At 38.3% G+C, this 25,558-nt stretch overlaps 1 protein-coding gene across 9 annotated transcripts in view; it reads right to left on the bottom strand.

Moving 5' to 3' along the window:
* The window catches only part of LOC106090109 (collagen alpha-1(XVIII) chain), a 1,585,531-nt gene that overhangs the window by 351,055 nt on the left and 1,208,918 nt on the right, over nucleotides 1–25,558 (bottom strand). For all 9 annotated transcript variants that reach the window (XM_059369513.1, XM_059369516.1, XM_059369517.1 and 6 more), the window contains 2 exons: nucleotides 14,250–14,819; nucleotides 1,854–1,931 (listed from right to left, as the gene is read on the bottom strand). In XM_059369513.1, coding sequence (XP_059225496.1) covers nucleotides 1,854–1,931; nucleotides 14,250–14,819 — 648 coding nt within the window. The remainder of the gene's footprint in view (nucleotides 1–1,853; nucleotides 1,932–14,249; nucleotides 14,820–25,558) is intronic.

The following is a 25,558-nucleotide window of genomic DNA, read 5'->3' as shown; positions in this document are numbered from 1 at the left end:
AACCGCCTCCATCATCCGTCGGTGTCGGTGAGGTGTAACCGGTGCATGGAGTGGGTACATTTCCGATCTTGCTCTGGCCTTTCGTCACTACGGGAGTATAGTCACACTGAATATGTTGCAAGGTGTTGTGCGAACATAGCTAGCAGTGGGTCACAAGCGTAATCGTCGTCACCTTCTGCGCCCTGGTCGTCGGACTATGTGACCCCCCGACCTCTCCCGTGCGGCAATATACGCAACAACAGCATCCCAGCCCCAATATTGCCTGGCTAGTGCCGGGAAGTGTATAATTTTTGCAACTGCACTGCAACAGTCTCCGTGGCAAAATCGAAGAGATGGTGGATTTTATGAGTCGGAAGAACATGTTGGTCGCAGCGGACAAAGCTGACCTGCAGCTTGCACAGTTGTCACGGATACAATGTACTACGTAAGGATCGCTCAAGGAATGGAGGTGGGGGATTGGCCTTCGTGATACAACATTCCGTGCAATATAGACCCATCTCGCCTGCGCCTGGCGCTAGCGACCCCTACATGGAATGCATGGGGATAGCAGTCAGGTCCGGTACTGCTTAGATAGAGCTGCACAACGTGTAGATACTGCCGGTTGGTAGCTGTGCCTCATTTAACTGCCAGGCTTACAACCCCAACATAAGTGGGTTGCTATCTGGCCATAATCGTGACATCCTACTCTAGGCAACGACCAACGTGGCATAGCTTTGGCAGAGCAGATTGAAGGCTTCACGTTTTGCACGGTGAATGAGGATGCCGCCACTAGGATTACAAGAAGGTGCCGCAGCTCGCCAGACATTTCCATTGCACCCCCTGAACTGCTGAGTGACGTACCCTGGCAAGCCGTCATCTCTTTGGGGTCAGACCACCTTCCCATAATTCTGACCATCAACCGACTTCATAACCTCTGAGCGCGGGACGTTTATCAATCAGAAGAAGGCCGATTGGGCTGGCTTCAGAGAATGAGGATGCCCCCACTAGGATTACGAGGAGGTGCAGCTGCGCGCCAGACATTTCCATTGCATCCCCTGATCTCTTGAGTGACGTATGCTGGCAAGCCGTCATCACTTTGGGTCAGACCACCTTCCCATAATTCCCACCATTGACTGACCACACGACTTCATAACGTTTATCAAGCAGACTTGGCAGCACTTGGGGAGCAGACAAAGAAACCTTGTTGGCCACGTACAATGCAATTGGCAGGTCTGTGGTAAGTTATGCAGCGCCAGTATGGCCTCATCAACTTTGTGACGAGTAACATTCAGATCTGTCAGAATGTCGCCGCCCGAACTGCAAAGGGCTGTCTCCTCAGTTCTTATGTGGACCACCACCATCAGGAGACAAAGATCCTACCAGTGCAAAGACATAACTACATTCCGTCTAAGCAATACCTTTTAGGCTGTTATCGCAGAGACCATCCAAATCATCATCTTGTGGATAGATATCTACCGTCCAGAAACCTTAAGTAGATCACCTCATGATCAAGAGCATGAGTAGTTCTGGCTCAATTACGCTCAATTACAGAGCAACTCCTACAGAGCAAGGATTGATGCCGACGTGCAAGATGTATTTCCCGATTGTAACCAGGGACCGCACGATAATTGCAAAGCCAAATCCACTCGACTAAGACCCAGATCCCCCATCTTAGTCGCAGAGTTCCTGGGTCTTGACACTCAACAGAATCGAGTAGACGAAAGATAGAACACAACAAACTTTCACAACAACAACAACCTAAATTGCTTAGCTGATGCATAATTATAAACCCATACTATCGACTATAATACCCCGGTGTTGTTGTATTATGGAATACCAATGAATAAATTAATGTATAAATAAAATTGACTTACCCCTTCACGGCCGCCGGTATCACCTTTAACTCCTTTTGGCCCCATATCTCCTTTTGGTCCTGGCATACCGGGACGACCCTGAGAATTAGAAAAAAGGAAAACAAATAAATTATGATTAGTATGGAAAGCGACTAGAATATCGACAATCATTATAAGGAACCACGGAAATATTTAAAAAGACTCTGTATGAACGATGTAACAAATGAGAACACCATGTCATCTCAAGTGCTCATATACTTAAGGACCTAGAAGATAAAATTTTATTTGACATGGTTTTCTCTCGGAAGAGAAGTACTCGAGCCATAATCAACAATTAACCAGTAAGGCAAGGTAAAAGTCTGGTGGTGCCGACTTTATTATACCCTACACCTACCTTTTAAATACAAAGTGGCAGCTATATCTAATTCTGAAACAATGTTGATGGACCTCGGCAGATGCTTTTAGATGGGTAATGTAAATCCCCGTATAAAATTTCGATCAAAGCAAATATGTTCAAAATGTAAACCTATATCGATTTTGACTAAACTTCTTAGATATTGTGGTAGTCATCGGGAAAAGCGTTGTGCACAATTTCGGCAATATTGGTCAATAAATGCGCTTGGACTTTAGAAGTGAAAAATGGCAGCTATATCTTAATCTGAACACATTTCAATGAAATTTGCCAGTTATATTAAGAGTCGTAAGAAAATCCTTCCTGCCAAATTTCGAGAGAATCGTTCTCAAAATCGGACGAACATATATATGGGAGCTATATCTAAATCTAACCCCAATTTTGAGCAAACTTTATAGATATTGTGGTAGTCGTCGAGGAAAGTGTTGTACAAAGTTTTGGCAAGTTTTGTCAATAAATGCGATTGCAGTTGCTCTAGAAGTGAAAGTCGGGCGATATTCATATATGACAGATATATCTAAATCTGAAGCGATTTTTATTAAATTCACCAGTAACATTAATAGTAATAAAAAATCCCCCCTGTCAAATTTCGAGAGAATCGGTTAACTAATGAGCAATTTATTGTAATACTAGGTGGACCGGGCCCGCTCCGCGGCGCCTTCTTTTACTTTATATGAATCAAAATTTTCCTTGAAATATTCATTTTCGACAATGAATGAAATACCATGCTATGAAAATAGTATATCGCTTGACAAACAGTTTAACAATACGAATTTAAATTTGAAGTAAGGTGTACTCCATTCTTAAAATACTTTATTTCAGCCCGATATGATGTCTGATTTAGGGGTGTTTTCGGGGGTGAGGTGGTCCCCCAGTCACTGACAAAATTTGGAGAAGGGATGATGCCCTAGGGATGATGCCCTAAATACATGGTCCTACATTTGGATATCAAATTCGTATTCTATTCCCAAATACCTTTTTTTCAGCCCCATATTGCGATGGTCAGTAAAAAATTGCTGTTTGTGGGGTATTTTGGGAAAGGGGTAGACCCCCAGAAAATTGATCCCGAAAATGGGTATCAATTCTTGATCTGCCCCCCAATACCTTTAATTTACGCCCCACATTGACATGGTGGGTAAATATGCCCGATTTAGGGGTGTTTTGGCGATTGGGGTGGTCCCCCAAACGCTATGCCCTGAAAATATATCAGCAACGTGCTCTATTCTCATATATTTGAACCTATATTGCCAGTAGCCTCAAAATTGGATATCAAATTTGTTTTTTAATCTCAAATACGATTCACTTAAACCCCTTATTGAAAAACGTCAGGAAATATGTCCGGTTTGGGGTATGGGCCCTAAAAACTATGAATATCGAGCTCCACAGTCTTGAAAACCCAAATTGTCTAGGTGAGCAAATACGTCCTACTTGGGGCTTGTTATGGTGGTGGGACGTCCTCTAGACAGTTGCTCCCGAATGTTGATGTCAGATTCATGGTCTACTTCCAAATACCCTTCATTTGAGCTCCATTCTTCCATAGTCGGCAAACATGAGCGGTTTGGGGGGTGCTTATGGAATGGGGCGGCCTCTAAGTGACTTGGCTTCGAAAATACTGATAAATATTTTCAAGGCCAAGTCACTGAGAGGCCGCCCCATTCCACAAAGCACCCCCCCCAACCGGTCATGTTTGCCGACTATGGAAAAATGGAGCTCAAATGAAGGGTATTTGGAAGTAAACCATTCGTGTTCTACCCTAAAATACCTCATATTACAATGGTCAGCAAATACTTTCTAATTGGGTGGTGTTATGGGTGTGGGGTGGCCCTGTCGACACCTTACCCATATCAGATTTGTGCTTTACTTCCAAAAATCTTGAGCCCATATTGCTATGGTCGTAAATTTGTCTTCTTTGGGGATGCTCTCGGGGATGGGCGGCCCCTCAAACACTTGGTCCCACATCTGGATATCACTTTCGTATTCTACACTCAAATACCTTTTATTTAAGCCCAATATTGCCATGATCAGTAAATAAGTCCTGTTTGGGGGGGGGGGGGGGGGGGGTGTGTGTGTGTGTGTTTTGGGGAAGGGGTGGACCTCCAGAAACTATGACCCAAATTTGGATATCAGATTCGTCTTTTATTCTTTTGAGTCCCTTATTGCCATGGTCGGTAAATATGTCCGATTTAGGGGGGTTTTGGGGGTTGGGTTGGACCCCCAAACACTTGGTCCGACAATTGGATATCAGATACGTTTTATAATCTTAAATACCTTTCATCTGAGTCTCATATTGTCGTGAGTGGTATATATATATATATATATATATATATATATATATATATATATATATATATATATATATATATATATACATATATATATATATATATATATATATATATATATATATATATATATATATATATATATATATATATATATATATATATATATATATATATATATATATATATATATTAGGTAGGTTTTGGGGTGGGACGCTTCCCCCTAATAACCCCATCCGAAATAAGGTAGCACACAAAATTTCGCTTAAATCGCATTACCCATCTCCGAGATCTGGCGTTTCTGAAAATTAGGGTAAGGGGGAGTGTCCGCTCCTCCTTCGGATATCAAAAAATTTAATATCCTATATTCACCACGGGATCATTATGTACCATCAGTGAAAATTTCAAGAAAATCGGTTTAGCCGTTACTGAGTCTATAAGGAACACACAAACAAACACAAATTGATTTTTATATATAAGATTTCTCAAAATCGGACGAACCTATATATGGAAGCTATATCTAAATCTTAACCGATTTCGACCAAACTTTATGGATATTGTAGAAGTCTTCGAGGAAAGCGATGCATAAAATTTTGGCAGGATTGGTCAATAAATGCACTTGTAGTGGCTCTAGAAGTGAAAATCGGGCGATATATATACATGAGTGCTATATCTAAATCTGAACCGATTTCTATGAAATTCACCAGTAATGTCGAGAGTCATAAGAAAATCCTTCATGCCAAATTTCGAGAGAATCCGTTAACAAATGGCCATTTTATTGTATTATTACTGCAAATCGGACGAACATATATATGGGAGCTATATCCAAATCTGAACCGACTTCGACCAAACTCCATAGATATTGTGGAAATCGCCGAGGAAAGCGTTGTACAAAATTTTGTCAAGATAGGTCAATAAATGCGCTTGCAGTGGCTCTAGGAGGCAAAATCGGGCGTTATATATACATGAGAGATATATCTAAATCTGAACCGATTTCTGTGATATTCACCGGTAATATCGAGAGAGATAAGAAAATCTTTCCTACCAAATATCGAGAGAATCGTGTAACAAATGACCATTTAATTGCATTATCGGACGAACATATATATGAGAGCTATATCTAAATCTGAACCGATTTCTGTGAAATTCACCAGTAATATCGAGAGTCATAAGAAACTCCTTTCTACCAAATTTCAATAGAATCGGGTAACAAATGGCCATTTTATTGCATTATTACTGCAAATCGGACGGACTTATAGATGGGAGCTATATCTGAATATGAACCAATTTTTATACCCTACACCATAAGATAGGGGGTATACTAATTTCGCCATTCTGATTGTAACTACTCGAAATATTCGTCTTAGACCCCATAAAGTATATATATTCTTGATCGTCGTGACATTTTATGTCGATCTAGCCATGTCCGTCCGTCTGTCTGTCCGTCCGTCCGTCTGTCTGTCGAAAGCACACTAACTTCCGAAGGAGTAAAGCTAGCCGCTTGAAATTTTGCACAAATACTTCTTAGTAGTGTAGGTCGGTTGGTATTGTAAATGGGCCATATCGGTCCATGTTTTGATATAGCTGCCATATAAACCGATCTTGGGTCTTGACTTCTTGAGCCTCTAGAGTGCGCAATTCTTATCCGATTGGAATGAAATTTTGCACGACGTGTTTTCTTTATTATATCCAACAACTGTGTCAAGTATGGTTCAAATCGGTTCATAACCTGATATAGCTGTCATATAAACCGATCTGGGGTCTTGACTTCTTGAGCCTCTAGAGTGCGCAATTCTTATCCGATTGGAATGAAATTTTGCACGACGTGTTTCGTTATTATATTCAACAACTGTGCCCAGTATGGTTCAAATCGGTCCATAACCTGATATAGCTGCCATATAAACCGATCTGGGATCTTGACTTCTTGAGCCTCCAGAGGTCGCAATTATTATCCGATTTGCCTGAAATTTTGTACGACGGATTTTCTCATGACCAATAACATACGTGTTTATTATGGTCTGAATCGGTCTATAGCCCGATACAGCTCCCATATAAATCGATCTCTCTATTTTACTTCTTGAGCCCCTAGAGGGCGCAATTCTTATTCGAATTGGCTGACATTGTACACAACTCTCCAACATATAATTCAATTGTGGTCCAAACCGGACCATATCTTAATATCGCTCTAATAGCAGAGCAAATCTTTTCTTATATCCTTTTTTTTTGCCTAAGAAGAGATGCCGGGAAAAGAACTCGACAAATGCGATCCATGGTGGAGGGTATATAAGATTCGGCCCGGCCGAACTTAGCACGCTTTTACTTGTTTCCAATTTCAATAGGCTTTGTCTCTAGGCCTAAGAAAAAGCTTTTGCCAAATTTGAAGACGATCGGATGAAAATTGCGACCTGTAGTTTGTACACAAATTAACATGGAAAGTCAGATAACAGACGTACAGATAGACGGACAGGCAGACCGACAGACAAAGAGACATAGCTAAATAGATTCAGAAAGTGATTCTGAGTCGATCGATATACTTATCAATGGTTCTAGCTCTTTTCCTTCTGGGTGTTACAAACCAACGCAAAAAGTTATAATACCCTGCACCAAAGTAGTGGTGTAGGGTATAAAAACCTTATTCTGTAAAGTTTCGATTTTGCCACTTATATCTTTTTGGCGGTTAGCGGACGATATGTTTGTTTGAAATCCGATTTTCTTTCCATCTCATATTCGTACTACTTTTCAACAGACCATTTCAAGTGCTTGGCTATTCACAGAAATATTTGCTTGATGGCGAATGGTAAAGTGACTTTTCCATCCTGTTATTGTCCCCAAACTAATTTTTTGCCATTATGATATTCTCCTCGCCAGTCTGGTCAGTTGTCAGTTATTGTTAGTCAGTCCAGTAGATTCCTAGTATGGTGGCAAACATTTAACAATTCCTTTTACTCTAGCGACTGGAAGAAAAAAAAAACGGTTATGAAACTATGATGGTACCACTCCAGGGGTCTGCGAAACGCTTTGATGGGGCTAAGCTGGTTTTGCTGCTACTCTGTTTCTACATCACAGTGTATTTGCATCGTCGGCCACTGTCACAGTTAGTTATGGTTGAACTTGTAAGAGGATTTCATGCTGCCGCATAAAATCACCCCATGTTGCAACGAGTTTATGAAGGTTGTGTGGCAACGGCAAGCAAAAAAACAAACTAAGAGAGAATATAAAGCGCTGATGTGAAATTGTTTATGGCCAGACAATTTTCATAAAAGTTATGTTGGTCTTGAGCATACACACACACAAACTCACACACACACAGCACGGGGGAGAAAAGTGAAAAAACCTACTTTAATAAAATTATAAACAATTTTGAATATTTTTTTTGCGTAGGGTGTGCGGGTGGAGCAGGTCAGTAGTTATTGTTATAAAAATAGCCATTAAGGGGCGAAAAGTGACGATTTATGGCAAAGTTACTTGTTGCGAAAATAATTCAATTTTCGTTAGTTAAGTTTCCAACAATGTTTTTCAGTTTTATTTAACTACGTTTTTTCTTGGATGGCAAAAAATTTAAGAAATTTTTTTATTGGATTTTTGCAATTTTTCTTTAGTAACATTTTTTTATTCAACACTATTTGATAGCTACTTACTATGCAAGCGAAAGGATATTAGAAATTCTATTAAAAATGAAGGCAATGCTAGGTAAATAACAATAAATCCTTGATGTTTTTAAGGCTTTGAAGAATGACATAAATCTCTCACGAAACTTATCGGAGTTGTTTTTTGTGTGGGTGTTGCAGTTCATAACTGATATGCGCATACCAAATTTCTGCATAATCGGACTGAACTTAAAGGGCTATGGACTCAGAAGTCAAACCCGGATAGCTGGGGTGTCATTTTCGAAGACCAACATCAATAATTTCTTCAATCGAATGCTATGGTGTAGGGTATAACACCACCATTGTGGTGCAGCCACAAGCAGGCTAAGCACCCCACCTCCCCCCCCCACGAATGTTGGACGGCCTTCGCAAATGAGTACAAATTGCAAATTTTGCCCATGAACATTCCACTAAGGAACAGGGGCAAACTTCTCACATATCAATCAGTGCAGTCCGATTCAAGTTTAAGCTCAATGATAAGGGGCCTCGTTTTTATAGCCGAGTCCGAACGGCATGCTGCAGTGCGACACCTCTTTGGAGAGAAGCATTACATGGCATAGTACCTCACAAATGTTGCCAGCATTAGGAGGGGAAAATCACCGATGAACATTTTTTCTGATGGTCTCGCCAGGATTCGAACCCAGGCGTTCAGCGTCATAGGCGGACATGCTAACCTCTGCGCTACGGTGGCCTCCGCAAATGAGTACAGGGTATTATAACTTCCCAGCAGCGGAAAGAGGTGTGCAGCAAGCTTTTTATTATATCTGTAAAGAAGTCTGGAGGCATTCCAACGCATTCGCTTTTAAATTTCCACGGCGTGTCATTGTCACTTCTACTGCTAGCACTTATGTAAGCGCTGTTTAAAGAGTGCGAAAATTATGCCATCTGAAATACCGCTGAAAACAGGCCTCTTTTTCTTCATTTTTAGAATGTCTACAATTACAAAAAAAAAATGCTCGGTTTTTATACCCTCCACCATAGAATAGGGGTATACTAATTTCGTCATGCTGTTTGTAACACCTCGAAATATGCTTCTCAGACCCCATTAAGTATATATATTCTTGATCGTCGTGACATTTTAAGTCGACCTAGCCATGTCCGTCCGTCTGTCCGTCCGTTTGTCTGTTGAAAGCACGCAAACTTTTGAAGGAGTAGAACTAGTCGCTTGAAATTTTGCACAAATATTTCTAATTGGTGTGGGTCGATTGGGATTGTAAATGGGCCCAATAGGTCCATGTTTTGATATAGCTGCCTTATGAACCGATCTTGGGTCTTGACTTCTTGAGCCTCTAGGGGGTGCAATTGCCTTCCGATTTGACTGAAATTTTGCACATAGTGTTTTGATATCACTTCCAACAACTGTGCAAAGTATGGTTCAAATCGGTCCATAACCTGATGTAGCTGCTATATAAACCGATCTTGGGTCTTGATATCTTGAGCTTTTAGAAGTCGGAATTCTTATCCGATTTGACTTAAATTTCGCATATAGTGTTTTTATATCACTTCCAACAAATGTGCGAAGTATGGTTCAAATCGCTCCATAACCAGATATAGCTGCTGTATAAACCGATCTTGGGTCTTGATATCTTGAGCTTTTAGAAGGCGCAATTCCTATTCGATTTAGCTGTAATTTTGCACATGGTGTTTTGATATCACTTTCAACATTTATGCGAGGTATCGGTCCATACCCTAATAAAGCTGCCATATAAGCCGATCTGGAATCTTGAGTTCTTGAGCCTTGCTGAAATTTGAACAGTAAGTTTAAGTAGACCTCTACATCTTTTTGTTGAATGCGGTCGAGATTGCATCATATTTGGATATAGCTGGCATATAGACCCATCACTCATTTCTATTCATGTGCTTGAATAGTGGCATAACACAAAAGAGTTGATTTTGCAGAAAATGCATTAAAAGATTCCATAAAAAAACAAGTAAAAAGGCGTTAAGTTGGGCTGGGCCAAACCTTGGGATACTTACCACCTCGTGTATATATGGAAACCACCTTTCATCAAAATCCGGTGAAAATTACATCGAGATATCGGTCTATATGACAGCTATATGCAAATCTTGATCGATCTAGACCAAATTGCAGAAATATATGGAGGGGCCTAAATTAACACTCTGTCCCAAATTTTGGCAACATCGGACAATAAATGCGCCTTTTATGGGCGCAAAACCTTAAATCGAGGGATCAGTTTCATAGCAACTATATCCAAATCTGATCCGATCAGAGTCAAATTGCAGAAATATGTCGAAGGGCCTAACACATCTCACGGTCCCAAATTTCGGCGATATCGGACAATAAATGCGCTTTTTATGTCCCAAAATCCTAAAACCGGAAGATCGGTCTATATGGTAGATATATCCAAATCTGGACCGATCTGTGTCATATTGCAGAAATATGACAAGGGGCTTAACTTAACTCGCTGTCCCAAAATCGGATAATAAATGTCGGTTTTATGGGCCTAAGACCCTAAATCGGAGGATCGGGCAACTATATCCAAATCCGGACCGATCTGGGCCAAATTGACGTAGGATGTCGAAAGGCCTAACAGAACTCACTTCAGCAAAATCGTATAATAAATGTGGCTTTTATGGTCCTAAGACCCTTAATCGGAGTATCGGTCTATATGGCAGCTTTATCCAGATCTGGACCAAATTGACTAAGGATTTCGAAGGGCCTAACACAACTCACTGTCCCAAATTTCAGAAAAATCGGATAATAAATGTGGCTTTTATTGGCCTAAGACCCTAAATCGGCGGATCAGCCTTTATGGGGACTATATCAAGATATAGTCCGATATAGCCCATCTTCGAACTTAACCTTCTTATGGACAAAAGAAGAATCCATGCAAAGTTTCAGCTCAATATCTCTATTTTTAAAGACTGTAGTGTGATTTAAACAAACAGATGAACAGATCTTCTTAGATGTTTAAGCTGATCAAGAATATATATACTTTATAGGGTGGGAAGTGGATGTTTCGAGGTGTTGCAAACCGAATGACAAAATAAATATGCCCCCATCCTTCGGTGGTGGGTATAAAAAATGCCGTATGAGAACAGGTAGCATTCAATTGGAATTTTCGTGTAATATGGGGGCTACATCAGCATATAGACCGATTCGGATCACACTTGGGACAGATTTTGGAATCGAGAGAGATATCGTTGTGCCAAATTTTAGCCAAATTAGGTGAAAATTGAGGCTTTTAGGTGCTCAAGAAGTTAAATCCGCAGGTCGATCAAGATGGGGTTATATCTGTATTTAGACTGATTCGGATCATACATGGCACAGACGTTGGAAGTCAAAATAGAAGTACTTGTGTAAAATTTCAGACAAATCGGGTGAAAATTGAGGCCTTTAGGGGCTCAATAAGTCAATAATGGGGATCGGTTTATATGGGACATATGTCCAAATTTGAACCGATATGGCACATTTGCAATCCCCAATAACCTTCAAATAGAACAACTAAAAAGGCATTAAGTTCGGCGGGGCCCAACTTTTGATACCCACCACCTAGAGTATATATGTAAACCCCCTTTCCTTACAATCCGGTGAAAATTGGATAATTGAAGCACCCAAATTCGGCACGGACATTGAGTGGTCTAATAAATATAAGTCATTGTTCAAATTTGTAGAACAAAATATTGGTTTTTGGCAGCTATATCCAAATATAAACCGATCAGAACCATATTAAGGTCGGATATGGGAGGCTTAAAAAATTTAAGCGAAATCGGATAATAAATAAACCTTCAAGCACCTTATAGGCAGATCGGTCTATATGGCAGCTAGATCTAAATATAGTCCAATCAGAACCATATTTAGGTCGGATGTTAGGAGTCCTTAACCTATTCACTTTTTCAAATTTCAGCGAAATCGGGTAATAAATAAAGCTTTTATGGCCTTCAGGCACCTTACGGCAGATCGGTGTATATGACAGTTATATCTAAATATACTCCGATCTGAACGACATTTGGGTCCTATATCGGTAGGTCTAAAACTACTAACCGTTTCAAATGTTAGCGAAATCGGTTAAAAAATAAAGTTTATATGGACTTCAGACCCTTAACCGGGAGATCGGTCTATATGTCAGCTATATCTAAATATAGTCGGATCAGAATTATATTCAGGAGTTTCCGACTCCGCTTAAATTAACACACTCTTTCAAATTTCAGCGAAATCGGATAATAAATAAAGCTTTGAGGGGCTTCAGACACTTTATCGGCAGATCGGTATATATGGCAGCTATATCTAAGTATAGTCTGATCTGAACCAAATTTGGGTCAGATGTAGTGAGAAGACTTAAGCTGCTCACTGTTTTAAATTTGAGCAAAATCAAATAAAAACTAAAGCATTTATGGGCATTAAATCTTTTATCGGCAGATCGGTGTATATAGTAGCTATATCAAAATATGGTCGGATGTGGCCCGTTCAAGAACTTAACCAGCGTGCATCAAAAAGACGATATGTGCCAAATTTCAGCTCAATATCTCAATTTGTGAAGGCTGTAGAATGATTACAACAGACGGACGGACAGACGGATAGACTCACATACACACGGACATCATTAAATCGTCTTAGATTTTTAAGGCGATTCGAAAAAAATATACTTTGTAGCGTCGGAAATTGATATGTCGATGTGTTGCAAACGGAATTACTAAATGAATATACGCCCTAACCTACGGTGGTGAGTATAAAAACACCAGTCATAGAAAACCACCACCTAAAAAATTTGAGGCAAATCGAGTAAAAATTACGTTCTCCAGTCAAAAAGTCACCCTTTACAAGCCCAAGATGTCCAATCGGGAGATCGGTTTATATGGCGACTATATCAGGATATGAACTGATTCAGACCATACTTGACACAGTTTTTGGAAGTCAAAATTAAACACTTCATGCAATATGTCTGCCAAATCGGATAAGAATTGCGCCCTCTAGAAGCTCAGAAGTCAAGACACAAGATCGGCTTATATGGCAGCTTCCTGACTCGATTTAGCTATGTCCGCCTGTCTGTCCCTGTTTTCTTGTGATCAAGGTACAGGTCGGATTTGTTGTCCGATTTTTATGAAATTGTGTACATGTCACTTTTTCCGGTCTAAGGGCGAATGCTATTGATTTTGAAAAAAAAACCGGATCAGATTTAGATATAGATCCCATATATATCTTTTATCCGATATGACCTTTTCGGCTATCATAGCCATAATTTTGGTCCGGTCTTTACAAAACTTAGTATGAGACGTTTTATATGATGTCCCAACATGTGTGCAAAGTATTACAAAAATCGGTCTAGATTAAGCTATAGCTCCCATATATATCTTGCATCCGATATGGCCTGTTAAGGCTGTTAAAGCCATAGTTTTGGTCCAAACTTGGCACGAGATGTTTTTTTTTTTTGTCGTCTTAATACGTGTACAAAATTGCACAAAAATCTGTTCAGATTTAGATATAGCTCCTATATATATATATCTTTCAGCCAATGTGGCCTTATAAGCTTTTAGTAACCATAATTTGGGTCCGATTTCTACAGAATTTTACATATGGTGTTTTATTTGACAGCCGAATATGAGTGCAAAATTTCATCAAAATCGATAAAGATTTAGATATAGCTCCCATTAATATCTATTATCCGATATGAGCTTTTAACGGTGTAGAAACCACAATTTTGATCCTATCTGTACAAAATTAAGTGTTAGGTGCTTCATTTGCCGTACCATATATATATTTCATCCGATATGGCTCTTTAAGCCTATAGAAGCCACACAATTTAAGTCCTATCGTAAAAAAACTTACAAAGTTCTCGTTAATAGTTCAATAGGTATGCAAAATTAACGTCTGGCTAGATTTCAACATAGGTTTCATGTATTAAAAGTAATATGTATTTAGACTTGGTAATGTAGGGTAATATATAGTCGGCTCCGCTCGACTTTTGCCTTTCCTTACTGGTTTTATGCTGTAAAAGGATTGAAAAGCCCTCATGGATATAAAGTTCTAACTTAGGCATATACATAATTTTTAAACTTCACATTTCCGTGGCTCGTTTCTTAAACAAATCATAGTGTATTTCAAATTTCTACTTACCGCATGACCCATTTCGCCCATTAGACCTGGTTTGCCCGGAGGTCCAATTGGTCCAGCTGTTCCCGGTTTGCCGCGACGACCACGCATACCCTTGTCACCCTTCTCACCCTTGGTGCCATTCATAGCCATGCCTTCGAAACCACCAGCGAAAAAGGCCTGTCCAGGCGGACCCTCTGGTCCACGATCACCTTTCGGTCCGCTCAAGCCACGCAAACCTTTTTCGCCTTTCTCGCCTTTACCACCAGGCAGGCCGGTCAAACCGATTGAACCAGCTGGACCAGGCTCACCGTTCAAACCGGGTGCCCCATCATAGCCGGCCGGTCCACGAGGGCCTATGGGACCGGATGGTCCAGCGGGGCAGGTGCACTGCGTTGTGTTCTGTGTGCCAAATGGAGTATCTGCATAGACAATTTGTCCAGGAGAGCCGGGAGGTCCCATGGGGCCAATCTCACCCGGCAGACCACGATCACCTTTCAATCCCGAAGCGCCAGGAGAGCCACTAATGCCAGGCACACCAGGCTGGCCAGGTTCACCTTTAATGCCAGCCGGTCCATGAGGTCCTGTATGACCCTGAAAAGATACAAACAAAATACACATTATTAGCTGTAAGAGATTAAAGTAACTTATTCCCAAAAGCTTAGAACAACTTGTTTGCAGCACCCAAACATAAATCAAACTTAAGCCAATTTACCTCGGGGTTGGTGCAAATTGAATTTTCCCCAAAAGATTCTTTTATGAAATCATAACACATGCCTTTGGACCATGTAAAAATATGGAGCTTAAAATTGTGGATCATCGCTACGATGCATGGATCCCAGCGCCCTTTTGCCCGTGACAAAGAACAGACAAAGAAGTCCCGGCAGCAATGACTGCCAACACCCCAAAACGAGGACGTTTGCAAACATTGTTGTACCTCAAAAATGGTTTAGCAATATTAACTTTATAAAATTTCGACATTTACCTGGGCTAACAATAACATTTTAACCGCATTAACTTCATATAGCCTTCTTAAAATCCCCTTAAAATAATAAACACACATACTCAGGGATGCCCATACACACATACACACACATTCAAGCGAGCATAAACCAACATTTTATCATTCAAACAAAACTTGACACACACACTAACATCCATGTATATATGAGGGGCCCGCCAAACTTAAGTTTACTCAAGAGTACGGTCACAGAAACACAGTGAGGTACTGTAAGAAAATAATTGCAACTGATAGAACTCGTATTGAAATTTAAATTAAAATACTTGACGAATGCTTTCCATTGTAGAGGGTATGTAACACTCGGCAGGGCAAAGTTGGCAAGCTTTATTTTACTTCATTCCACTTTGTTTCATTTCAATTCATTTCATTTCGTATATCATATCATATAATATCATATAATATCATATCATATCATATCATATCATATCATATCATATTATATCATACCATATCATATCATATAATATAATATCATATCATATCATATCATATCATATAATATATCATATCATATCATATTATATCATATCATATCATATCATATCATATCATATCATATCATACCATATCATATCATATCATATCATATCATATCATATCATATCATATCATATCATATCATATCATATCATATCATATCATATCATATCATATCATATCATATCATATCATATCATATCATATCATATCATATCATATCATATCATATCATATCATATCATATCATATCATATCATATCATATCATATCATATCATATCATATCATATCATATCATATCATATCATATCATATCATATCATATCATATCATATCATATCATATCATATCATATCATATCATATCATATCATATCATATCATATCATATCATATCATATCATATCATATCATATCATATCATATCATATCATATCATATCATATCATATCATATCATATCATATCATATCATATCATATCATATCATATCATATCATATCATATCATATCATATCATATCATATCATATCATATCATATCATATCATATCATATCATATCATATCATATCATATCATATCATATCATATCATATCATATCATATCATATCATATCATATCATATCATATCATATCATATCATATCATATCATATCATATCATATCATATCATATCATATCATATCATATCATATCATATCATATCATATCATATCATATCATATCATATCATATCATATCATATCATATCATATCATATCATATCATATCATATCATATCATATCATATCATATCATATCATATCATATCATATCATATCATATCATATCATATCATATCATATCATATCATATCATATCATATCATATCATATCATATCATATCATATCATATCATATCATATCATATCATATCATATCATATCATATCATATCATATCATATCATATCATATCATATCATATCATATCATATCATATCATATCATATCATATCATATCATATCATATCATATCATATCATATCATATCATATCATATCATATCATATCATATCATATCATATCATATCATATCATATCATATCATATCATATCATATCATATCATATCATATCATATCATATCATATCATATCATATCATATCATATCATATCATATCATATCATATCATATCATATCATATCATATCATATCATATCATATCATATCATATCATATCATATCATATCATATCATATCATATCATATCATATCATATCATATCATATCATATCATATCATATCATATCATATCATATCATATCATATCATATCATATCATATCATATCATATCATATCATATCATATCATATCATATCATATCATATCATATCATATCATATCATATCATATCATATCATATCATATCATATCATATCATATCATATCATATCATATCATATCATATCATATCATATCATATCATATCATATCATATCATATCATATCATATCATATCATATCATATCATATCATATCATATCATATCATATCATATCATATCATATCATATCATATCATATCATATCATATCATATCATATCATATCATATCATATCATATCATATCATATCATATCATATCATATCATGACATCTTTTGATGACATTTAATTTAAATGACGATTCCCAAAAACCACTGTGCAGCATTACCCTAACCACCATTGAATTATGATTTTTAAGGTTAACTTAAGGTATTGTCTCTTGCGATTTTATAGTCATCCACGTCGCCGTAGATGACGACCTTATGAAATGAGTTCTGCTCATCCATAAATCCTAAACTTAGCTGTGTCGCGTCGTCATACAATTCTTGGGCGAAGTTTTTTACATTGCAAAGGAAAACGCTTAAGTTGGCTGCTTGTGCGAGTGAAAATTTTAATGATGTTGGCGATTAAGTTTCCTTATAATATACTCGTACGTACATGTTTGTGTATGTGTTTGATAAATCACAGCGTATGTGTACTTAACCTGAGGATGTGTTAGTATTCAGTTTTGTGAAATTTTAAATTTGCCAACGCACAACATGTTTGACCCTTTGACTGACTCCATTTGAATACAGAAAATATTAAATGATGTATGGCAAAGCTAATGTGCTTTGCATGTGGAACAAATGTTCCGAATGGGTTTGGAAACATGAGTGGACAAAGTGTGTTACGATTTATATATTGGAAACTGAAAGGAATGGTATTGGATTTCTGGTAGATATTTAATCACACAAAATTCAAAACAAATATAGCAAATTTTTTTTTATAAGCCATAAAAAATTTGCTGACGGTAATGGTTATAAAAATATGGAAAAAATTTTTTTTTTCAATTTTTTAGCTTTACTAAAACGCCTAAGCATTCCATTTAATAATGGAATACCACTTCATTCGCATAGCCGCAGGCCCTGCTGTAGCTCAATCTGCCGACCCAAATATTCAACACATTTTCGAGCATCGTAAACTTTTTATTAAATATTTGGCACAGGGGTAGCAACTATCACTCCATTGCCCATACACCCTGCTTAAAATGTTAGCTTGGTATACTGCTCTGTAACAGTACAAAGAAATATTAGTTTTTGAATGCGTTAAAAGGTTTATAAACTTATTACAGGCTAACATATATGACGCTCCAAATGTGTAGGTACATGTATACTCGTATATGCAAACATGTCATTATGTGGCCTTTATAATAGGGTGGAATGGTTTAGTGATAAGGAAGACTTTTATGAAAAACCAAATAAGTAGTAACAGTTTTAGGGAGAATGAGAGCAACGCATACCATCGAAGGCAAGAGGTTTTCGATCGGATATCTGAGATGAACCTTGAGGTTGAGTGCGAGGCACTGCTGCTGGCGGCACAGTCTTGGATTGACGAAACTCTAGTATTGGAAGATAATGTTACACGGATGGATCAAAGCTAGAGGACAGAGTGGGCCTAGGGTCAACATTGAAAACCCAGGAAGTTGGATCTGTTTTAGACTGCCTGACCCTAATACGGTCCTGCAGGCGGAGATATGGGCGATCATAGAATGCGTGAAGTGGTGTGGTGCTAATGCGAAGATGTCCACGGTAAAATTGCCATAAGGGCAATAACAACCAGGACGGTAAGGTCGAATAGTGGGAGGACCAGGCTATTACTCAAAGGAAGTAGGAAGAAGGTCAGATTAGCTTTTGGTATCGTGACGGGAAACATAGGACTACACACTTATGAGAATGATGAGACCTTGGAGCATTTCCTTTGTCATTGCCCGTCTTTCGCGTCTTACAGACACCGGCACTTGGGTGGGGACACAATACCAGACATGAACCGACTCAGGGAAGTGGCACGTAAGACAATTATGGGTTTTGTAAGTAGCACGGAATCCTAACTTTTTTATTTATTTTTTATTCTATTTATTTTTTTTTTCGAGGTTACTTTTTTTTATAGCGCTCAACAAGCCGATTACAAAATAAATTTAATTGAAGGGCATAATTTTATTCTACATATCAAACTTCAGTCAAACTAGCAAAAGTTAAAGCTTCAAGGAACCGAACAAGGATGATCGAGGGGTCGGTTAACATGGGACCTATATCAGGTTATGGACTGATTTGGACCGTATTTGGCACAGTTGTTAAGCCTAATCGGACAAAAATTGGGGCTTCCAGGGGCTCAAAAAGTCTATTCGGGAGATCGGTTTATATGGGAGCTATATATCTTAATCTGAACCGCTATTCTATCCCCAACGACATACATCGAGACCAAGTGTCTGTGCAAAATTTCAATCGGCTAGCTTTACATGTTCGACGGCCATCGTGGTTTCGACAGACGGACGTATGGACATGGTTAGTTCGACTCAGAACGTCGAGACGATCAAGAATATATATGCTTTATAGAATATATATGCTTTCAGCTTAATCGGATAATAACTGCGCGCTCTACAGGCTCAAGAAGTCAAGATACAAGATCGGTTTATATGGTTCAATCCCGATTTAAACCATAATTAGTCGCAACAAAAAACTTCATGGAAAATTTCAGCCAAATTGCGCCCACTAGTGGCTCAAGAAGTTAAGTTCCAAGATCTGTTTATTTGGCAGTAATTATATCAGGTTATGGACCGATTTGAATCATGCTTAGTACACTTTTTGGGAGTCGTTACAAAATACTTCACTCAAAATATTAGCCAAATTCGATGAGAATTGCGTCCTCTAGCGGTTCATGAATTCAAGATCCCAGATCGGTTTATATAGTGGCTATATTAGGGTATAGACCGATTTGAACCATACTTAGCACAGCTGTTGGAAGTCACAAGAAAACACCTCGTGCACAGTTTAACTCAAATCGGGTGAGAATTGCGGCCTCTAGAAGCTCAAGAAGTCAAGACCCAAGATCGGTTTATATGGCAGCTATCTAAAAATGGAACGATTTTGCCCATTTACAATCCCAACCGACCTACACTTACAGAAAGTATTTGTGCAAAATTTCAAGCGCCTTGCTTTATTCTTTGGAAAGTTAGCGTGCTTTCGACAGACAGACGGACGGACGGACTTGGCTAGAGCGACTTAAAAGTACATATATTTCAGATCGTCGTAAAATTCTAGGGCGACTAAAGATGTCTGTGTGTCTGCCCGTCCGTCTGTTGTAATCACTCTACAGCCTTCAAAAAGTGAGATATTTTGCTGAAATTTGGCACAGATACGTCTTTCGCTGAAATTTGAACCAGTGAAATGTTTTAAGCGTACTGGCTTTCAACTCAAATATGGTTCAGATCGGAATACATTGGGTTGCCCAAAAAAGTAATTGCGGATTTTTCATATGGTCGGCGTTGACAAATTTTTTCACAGCTTGTGACTCTGTAATTGCATTCTTTTTTATGTCAGTTATCAGCTGTTACTTTTAGCTTGCTCTAGAAAAAAAGTGTAAAAAAAGTATATTTGATTAAAGTTCATTCTAAGTTTTATTAAAAATGTATTAACTTCCTTTTAAAAAATCCGCAATTACTTTTTGGGCAACCCAATATTTAGATTTTGCTGCCATTAAGACCGATTTCGCCGAAATTTTAAACAATGAGTTGATTTAAGCTTTCCGACATCAGTCCCAAATACGGTTCAGATTGGACTATATTTAGATATAGTTGCCATATGATCGGTCTATATGCCGATAGGGGGTTTTAAGCTCATAAAAGCTTTATGTTTTAAGCCGATAGTAGCTGCATTTATTAGCCTATTTCGGTGAAATTTGGCACAGTGACTTGCATTAAGGCTAGACCGATCTGCCAATTAAGCCCGTCTGAAGCCCGTAAAAACTATATTTTTTAGCTGATTTCGACGAAATTTTAAACTGTGAGTTGTTTTATGACCTTGGATATGCGATTCAGATATGGTTCAGATCGGACTATATTTAGTTATAGCTGTCATATAGATCGATCTGCCGATAAGTGGTCTGAAGCCCATAAAATCTTTACTTATTACCCGATTTCGTTACCATTATACCCACCACCGAAGGATGGGGGTATATTCATTTTGTCATTCCGTTTGCAACACATCGAAATATCCATTTCCGACCCTATAAGGTATATATATTCTTGATCAGCATAAAAATCTAAGACGATCTAGCCATGTCCGTCCGTCTGTCCGTCTGTCTGTTGAAATCACTCGTCAGTCTTTAAAAATAGAGATATTGAGCTGAAATTTTGCACAAATTCTTTTTTTTTTGTCCATAAGCAGGTTAAGTTCGAAGATGAGCTACATCGGACTATATCTTGATATAGCCCCCACATAGACTGATCCGTCGATTTAGGGTCTTAGGCCCATAAAAACCACATTTATTATCCGATTTTGCTGAAACTTGGGACAGTGAGTTATGTCAGGCCCTTCCACATCCTTTTTCAATTTGGCCCAGATCCGTCCAGATTTGAATATAGATGCCATATAGACCGATCTCTCGATTTAAGGTTTTGGGGCCATAAAAGGCGCATTTATTATCTGATGTCGCCGAAAATTGGGACAGTGAACTGTATTGGGGTCTTTAACATTCTTCTTCAATTCTTCTTCTTCAATTTGGCTCGGATCGGTCCAAATTTGGATATAGCTGCCATATAGGCCGATCTTTCGATTTAAGGTTTTGCCACATTTATTATCCGATTTTGCTGAAATTTGGGACAGTGGGATGTGTTAGGCCCTTCGACATCCTTCGTCAATTTGGCCCAAATCGGTCCAGATTTGGATATAGATGCCATATAGACCGATCCTCCGATTTAGTGTCTAAGGCCCATAAAAGGCGCTTTTATTGTCGTATTTTGCTGACATTTGGGACAGTGAGTTAAGTTAATCCCCTTGACTTACTTCAGCATTATGACACAGATCGGTTCAGATTTGGATATAGTTGCCATATGGACCGATCTCTCGGTTTTAGGTTTTGAGGCCATAAAAAGCGCATTTATTGTCCGATGTCGCCGCAATTGGGGACAGAGAGTTAAGTTAAGCCCCTCCACATATTCCTGTAATTTGGTCTAGATCGATCAAAATTTGAATATAGCTGCCATATAGACCGATATCTCGATTTAAAGTCTTGGCCCCAAAAAAAAGGCGCATTTATAATCCGATTTAACTGAAATTTGACACAATGACTCATGTTGGGCTTTTCGACATCCATGTTGTATATGGTTCCGATCGGTTTATTTTTAGATATAGCTACTAAAAAGACCACTATTTTGTTATACACAATTGAACAATGACTTGTACATATTTCGATATAACTGCTATGGGACATAAGGTATGCAATTTTCACCGGATTTTATATGGTTTACATATATACCCGAGGTTGTGGGTATCCAAAGTTCGGCCCGACCGAATTTAATGCCTTTTTACTTATTTTATTTTATTGCTACAAATCCTAATGTACTTTAGACGAATTACAGCCAACGCACCATAGAACGTGCCCTTTCATGTAAGTTTGTATGTACAAACGTATGTACATAGTGCTTATGTGGGCATAGAAAAAAAGACCTTTTTTGTACCATATAGAAGAAAAACTGAAATTTCAATATTTGAATTTGTATGGGATATTCTCAAACATGGTTTTGAACTTCCCCAACAGCAAGAGTAGGTCATATTAGGCAAAAGCCAACTGACTTTTTTTTCTGTATAACAACCAATGTAAACAAGTGAAAGGACAAAGAATATCCTTGTCGACTTTTTTAGAATTTAGTACATAAATTGTTTCCGTGAAAAGTTTTTAGGTGTGGGATAGACATCATCAGCCTCTAGAAAATGTTATAGTAACTTTTTAAATTTGGGTTGAATATTAGATATGATATGAGGCAAAATTAAAATTTCTGAAAAAATCAAGAATTTAGATTTAATTGGAAACACATATGTATTTATGATAAAGGGGCTAAATAAAAATCAGATATTGTCAGATAACTGGATATTGACAATATCGAAACGATGATTTTGCCGACACTTGATAAACATATTAGAATAGGGACAGTCAAAGAGATAAAGTGGTTCAAATGGGCAAGAATATTTCCACCATCAATGATTTACTTGCTTCTCAAAGTTCTACATTTTCCAGTAGCGAGAAGGAAAGAAACCTGAATTGCCAAGAATTCGAAAGAACGCAGGCGGCTATAATAAAGGTGTTTTAATTACCCATTAAGCGGATTTTTCTCTCTTAGTTTGTATGGAGCAAAATGCTTACTAAGTGGCTTTGTTTATCCACGCTTATAATCACTGTTGATTAAAACACGTCATCATTCAATCGGAATGTTACAACTAAAAGTGCAAGAACGCACCATATTTATTTAAAGACTAAACGTTCTGGAATGAAAAAATAGCTTAGGATTTTAATAAAATCACTTAACAATTAGAATAACTTGATGTTTTTGGTTTGTTTTTATAACCACCGCCATAGGATGGGGGTATACTAGTCTAGTCACTCCGTTTATAACATCTCGAAATGTTCGTCTACGACCCCATATAGAAAATATATTCTTGAATGTCTCGATGTTGTGAGACGATCTAGCCATGTCCGACTTTCTATCCGTCTGTCTGTCGAAATCACGATAGCGGTCGAATGCGTAAAGCTAACCGCATGAAATTTTGAACAGATACTTAATATTGATGTAGGTCGTTGGGGATTGCAAATGGGCTGTATCTGTTCAGATTTCGATATAGCTTCCATACAAACCGATCTCCCGATTTGATTTCTTGAGCCCCCAAAAGACTCAATTTTTGTCCGATTTGGCTGAAATTTTGCACGTAGTGTTCTGTTATGTCTTCCAACAATTGTGCAAAGTACGGTTCCAAATCGGTCTATAACCTGATATAGTTCCCATATAAACCGATCACCCGATTTGACTTCTTGAGCCCTTACAAGACTCAATTTTCGATCGATTTGGCTGAAATTTTGCATGAAGTGTTCCGTTATGACTTCCAATAACTGTGCCAAGTTCGGTCCAAATCGGCCTATAACATCATATAGCTCTCATATAAACCGATCTCCCGATTCGACTTCTTGAGCCCCTGGAAGCCACAAATTTTGTTCGATTTGGCTGAAATTTTGCACATGATGTTCTTTAATGACATCCAACAACTGCCTGCCTAGTACGGTCCAAATCGGTCTATAACATGATATAGTTCGGTCCAAATCGGCCTATAACAAAATATAGCTCTCATATAAACCAATCTCCCGTTTCGACTTCTTGAGCCCCTGGAAGCCACAAGTTTTGTTCGATTTGGTTGAAAATTTGCATGTGGTGTTTGGTTTGCAACTGTGTCAAGTACAGTCCAAATCGGTCCATAAGCCCTTACAAGCCGCAATTTTTTTCCGATTTGGTTGAAATTTTGCATGTGATGTTCTGTTATAACTTTCAGCAACTGTGCCTAGTGCGGACCAAATCGGTCTATAACATGATATAGCTCCCATATAAACCAATCTCCTGATTTGAGTTCTTGAGCCCTTATAAAGCGCAATTTTTGTCCGACTTGGATGACATTTTTCATAAAGTAGTCTCTTGTGGCTTTCTAAAACTGTGATTAGTACGGTTCAAATTGGTCTATGACCTGATATAGCTCCCATATAAATCGATCTCCCGATTTGGCTGAAATTCTGCATGCGCGCTTCTGTTACGACTTTCAACAACTGTGCCAAGTACGCTTCAAATCAAATGACTAGCCGAACCGGGCCCGCTCCGCTGCACCTTCTTTAACTCTTTAATATCTTTTTAGGGTGGGAACACTTCGCCCTGAATGCGGGCTATGACGCTAACCGCCTTCGAATCCTAGCGAGAACATCGGACAATGCGGTATTTATCCCCTCTTGGGTACTGCGTACTTGGACCCAAATTTTAATATCATGTTCATTTTCTGATCTCCAATACCTTTCATTTCATACCCTTATTGTGCCTATCGGACCACTTTCGGATTTGGGTGGCGTTTTTGGGGTAAGGGTGGAGGGTGCGCCTCCACCCGATATCTAAAAATTATATAGCCTATGTTTCCTTTCAGACAAACGTATACAATCTATGGAAATTTTAAGAACATCGGTTCAGGCACGTATCATATAGTCATAATGGGTCTATCCGATCTGATTTTGTATGCCAGATTCGAAATTTACTCCCGAATACCTTTCGTTTGAGCCCCATATTGAAATGAACGACCAATATGCCTGTTTGGGGGAGTTTCGGGGTTGGGTCGGTCCGATGGGTGCTTAAACTCAAATTATACTCATATTCGTATTCTTCTCTCCAATACCTTTCATTTCATACCCATATTGTCCCTATCGGTCCACTTTTGATTTGGGGTTGTGTTTTTGGCATTCGGTATCCCCC

The sequence above is a fragment of the Stomoxys calcitrans genome, chromosome 1 (assembly GCF_963082655.1).
Source record: "Stomoxys calcitrans chromosome 1, idStoCalc2.1, whole genome shotgun sequence".
NCBI lineage: Eukaryota > Metazoa > Arthropoda > Insecta > Diptera > Muscidae > Stomoxys > Stomoxys calcitrans.
The sequence above is the reverse complement of the archived record's forward strand: the minus strand, read 5'-3'. Positions and strand labels throughout refer to the sequence as shown.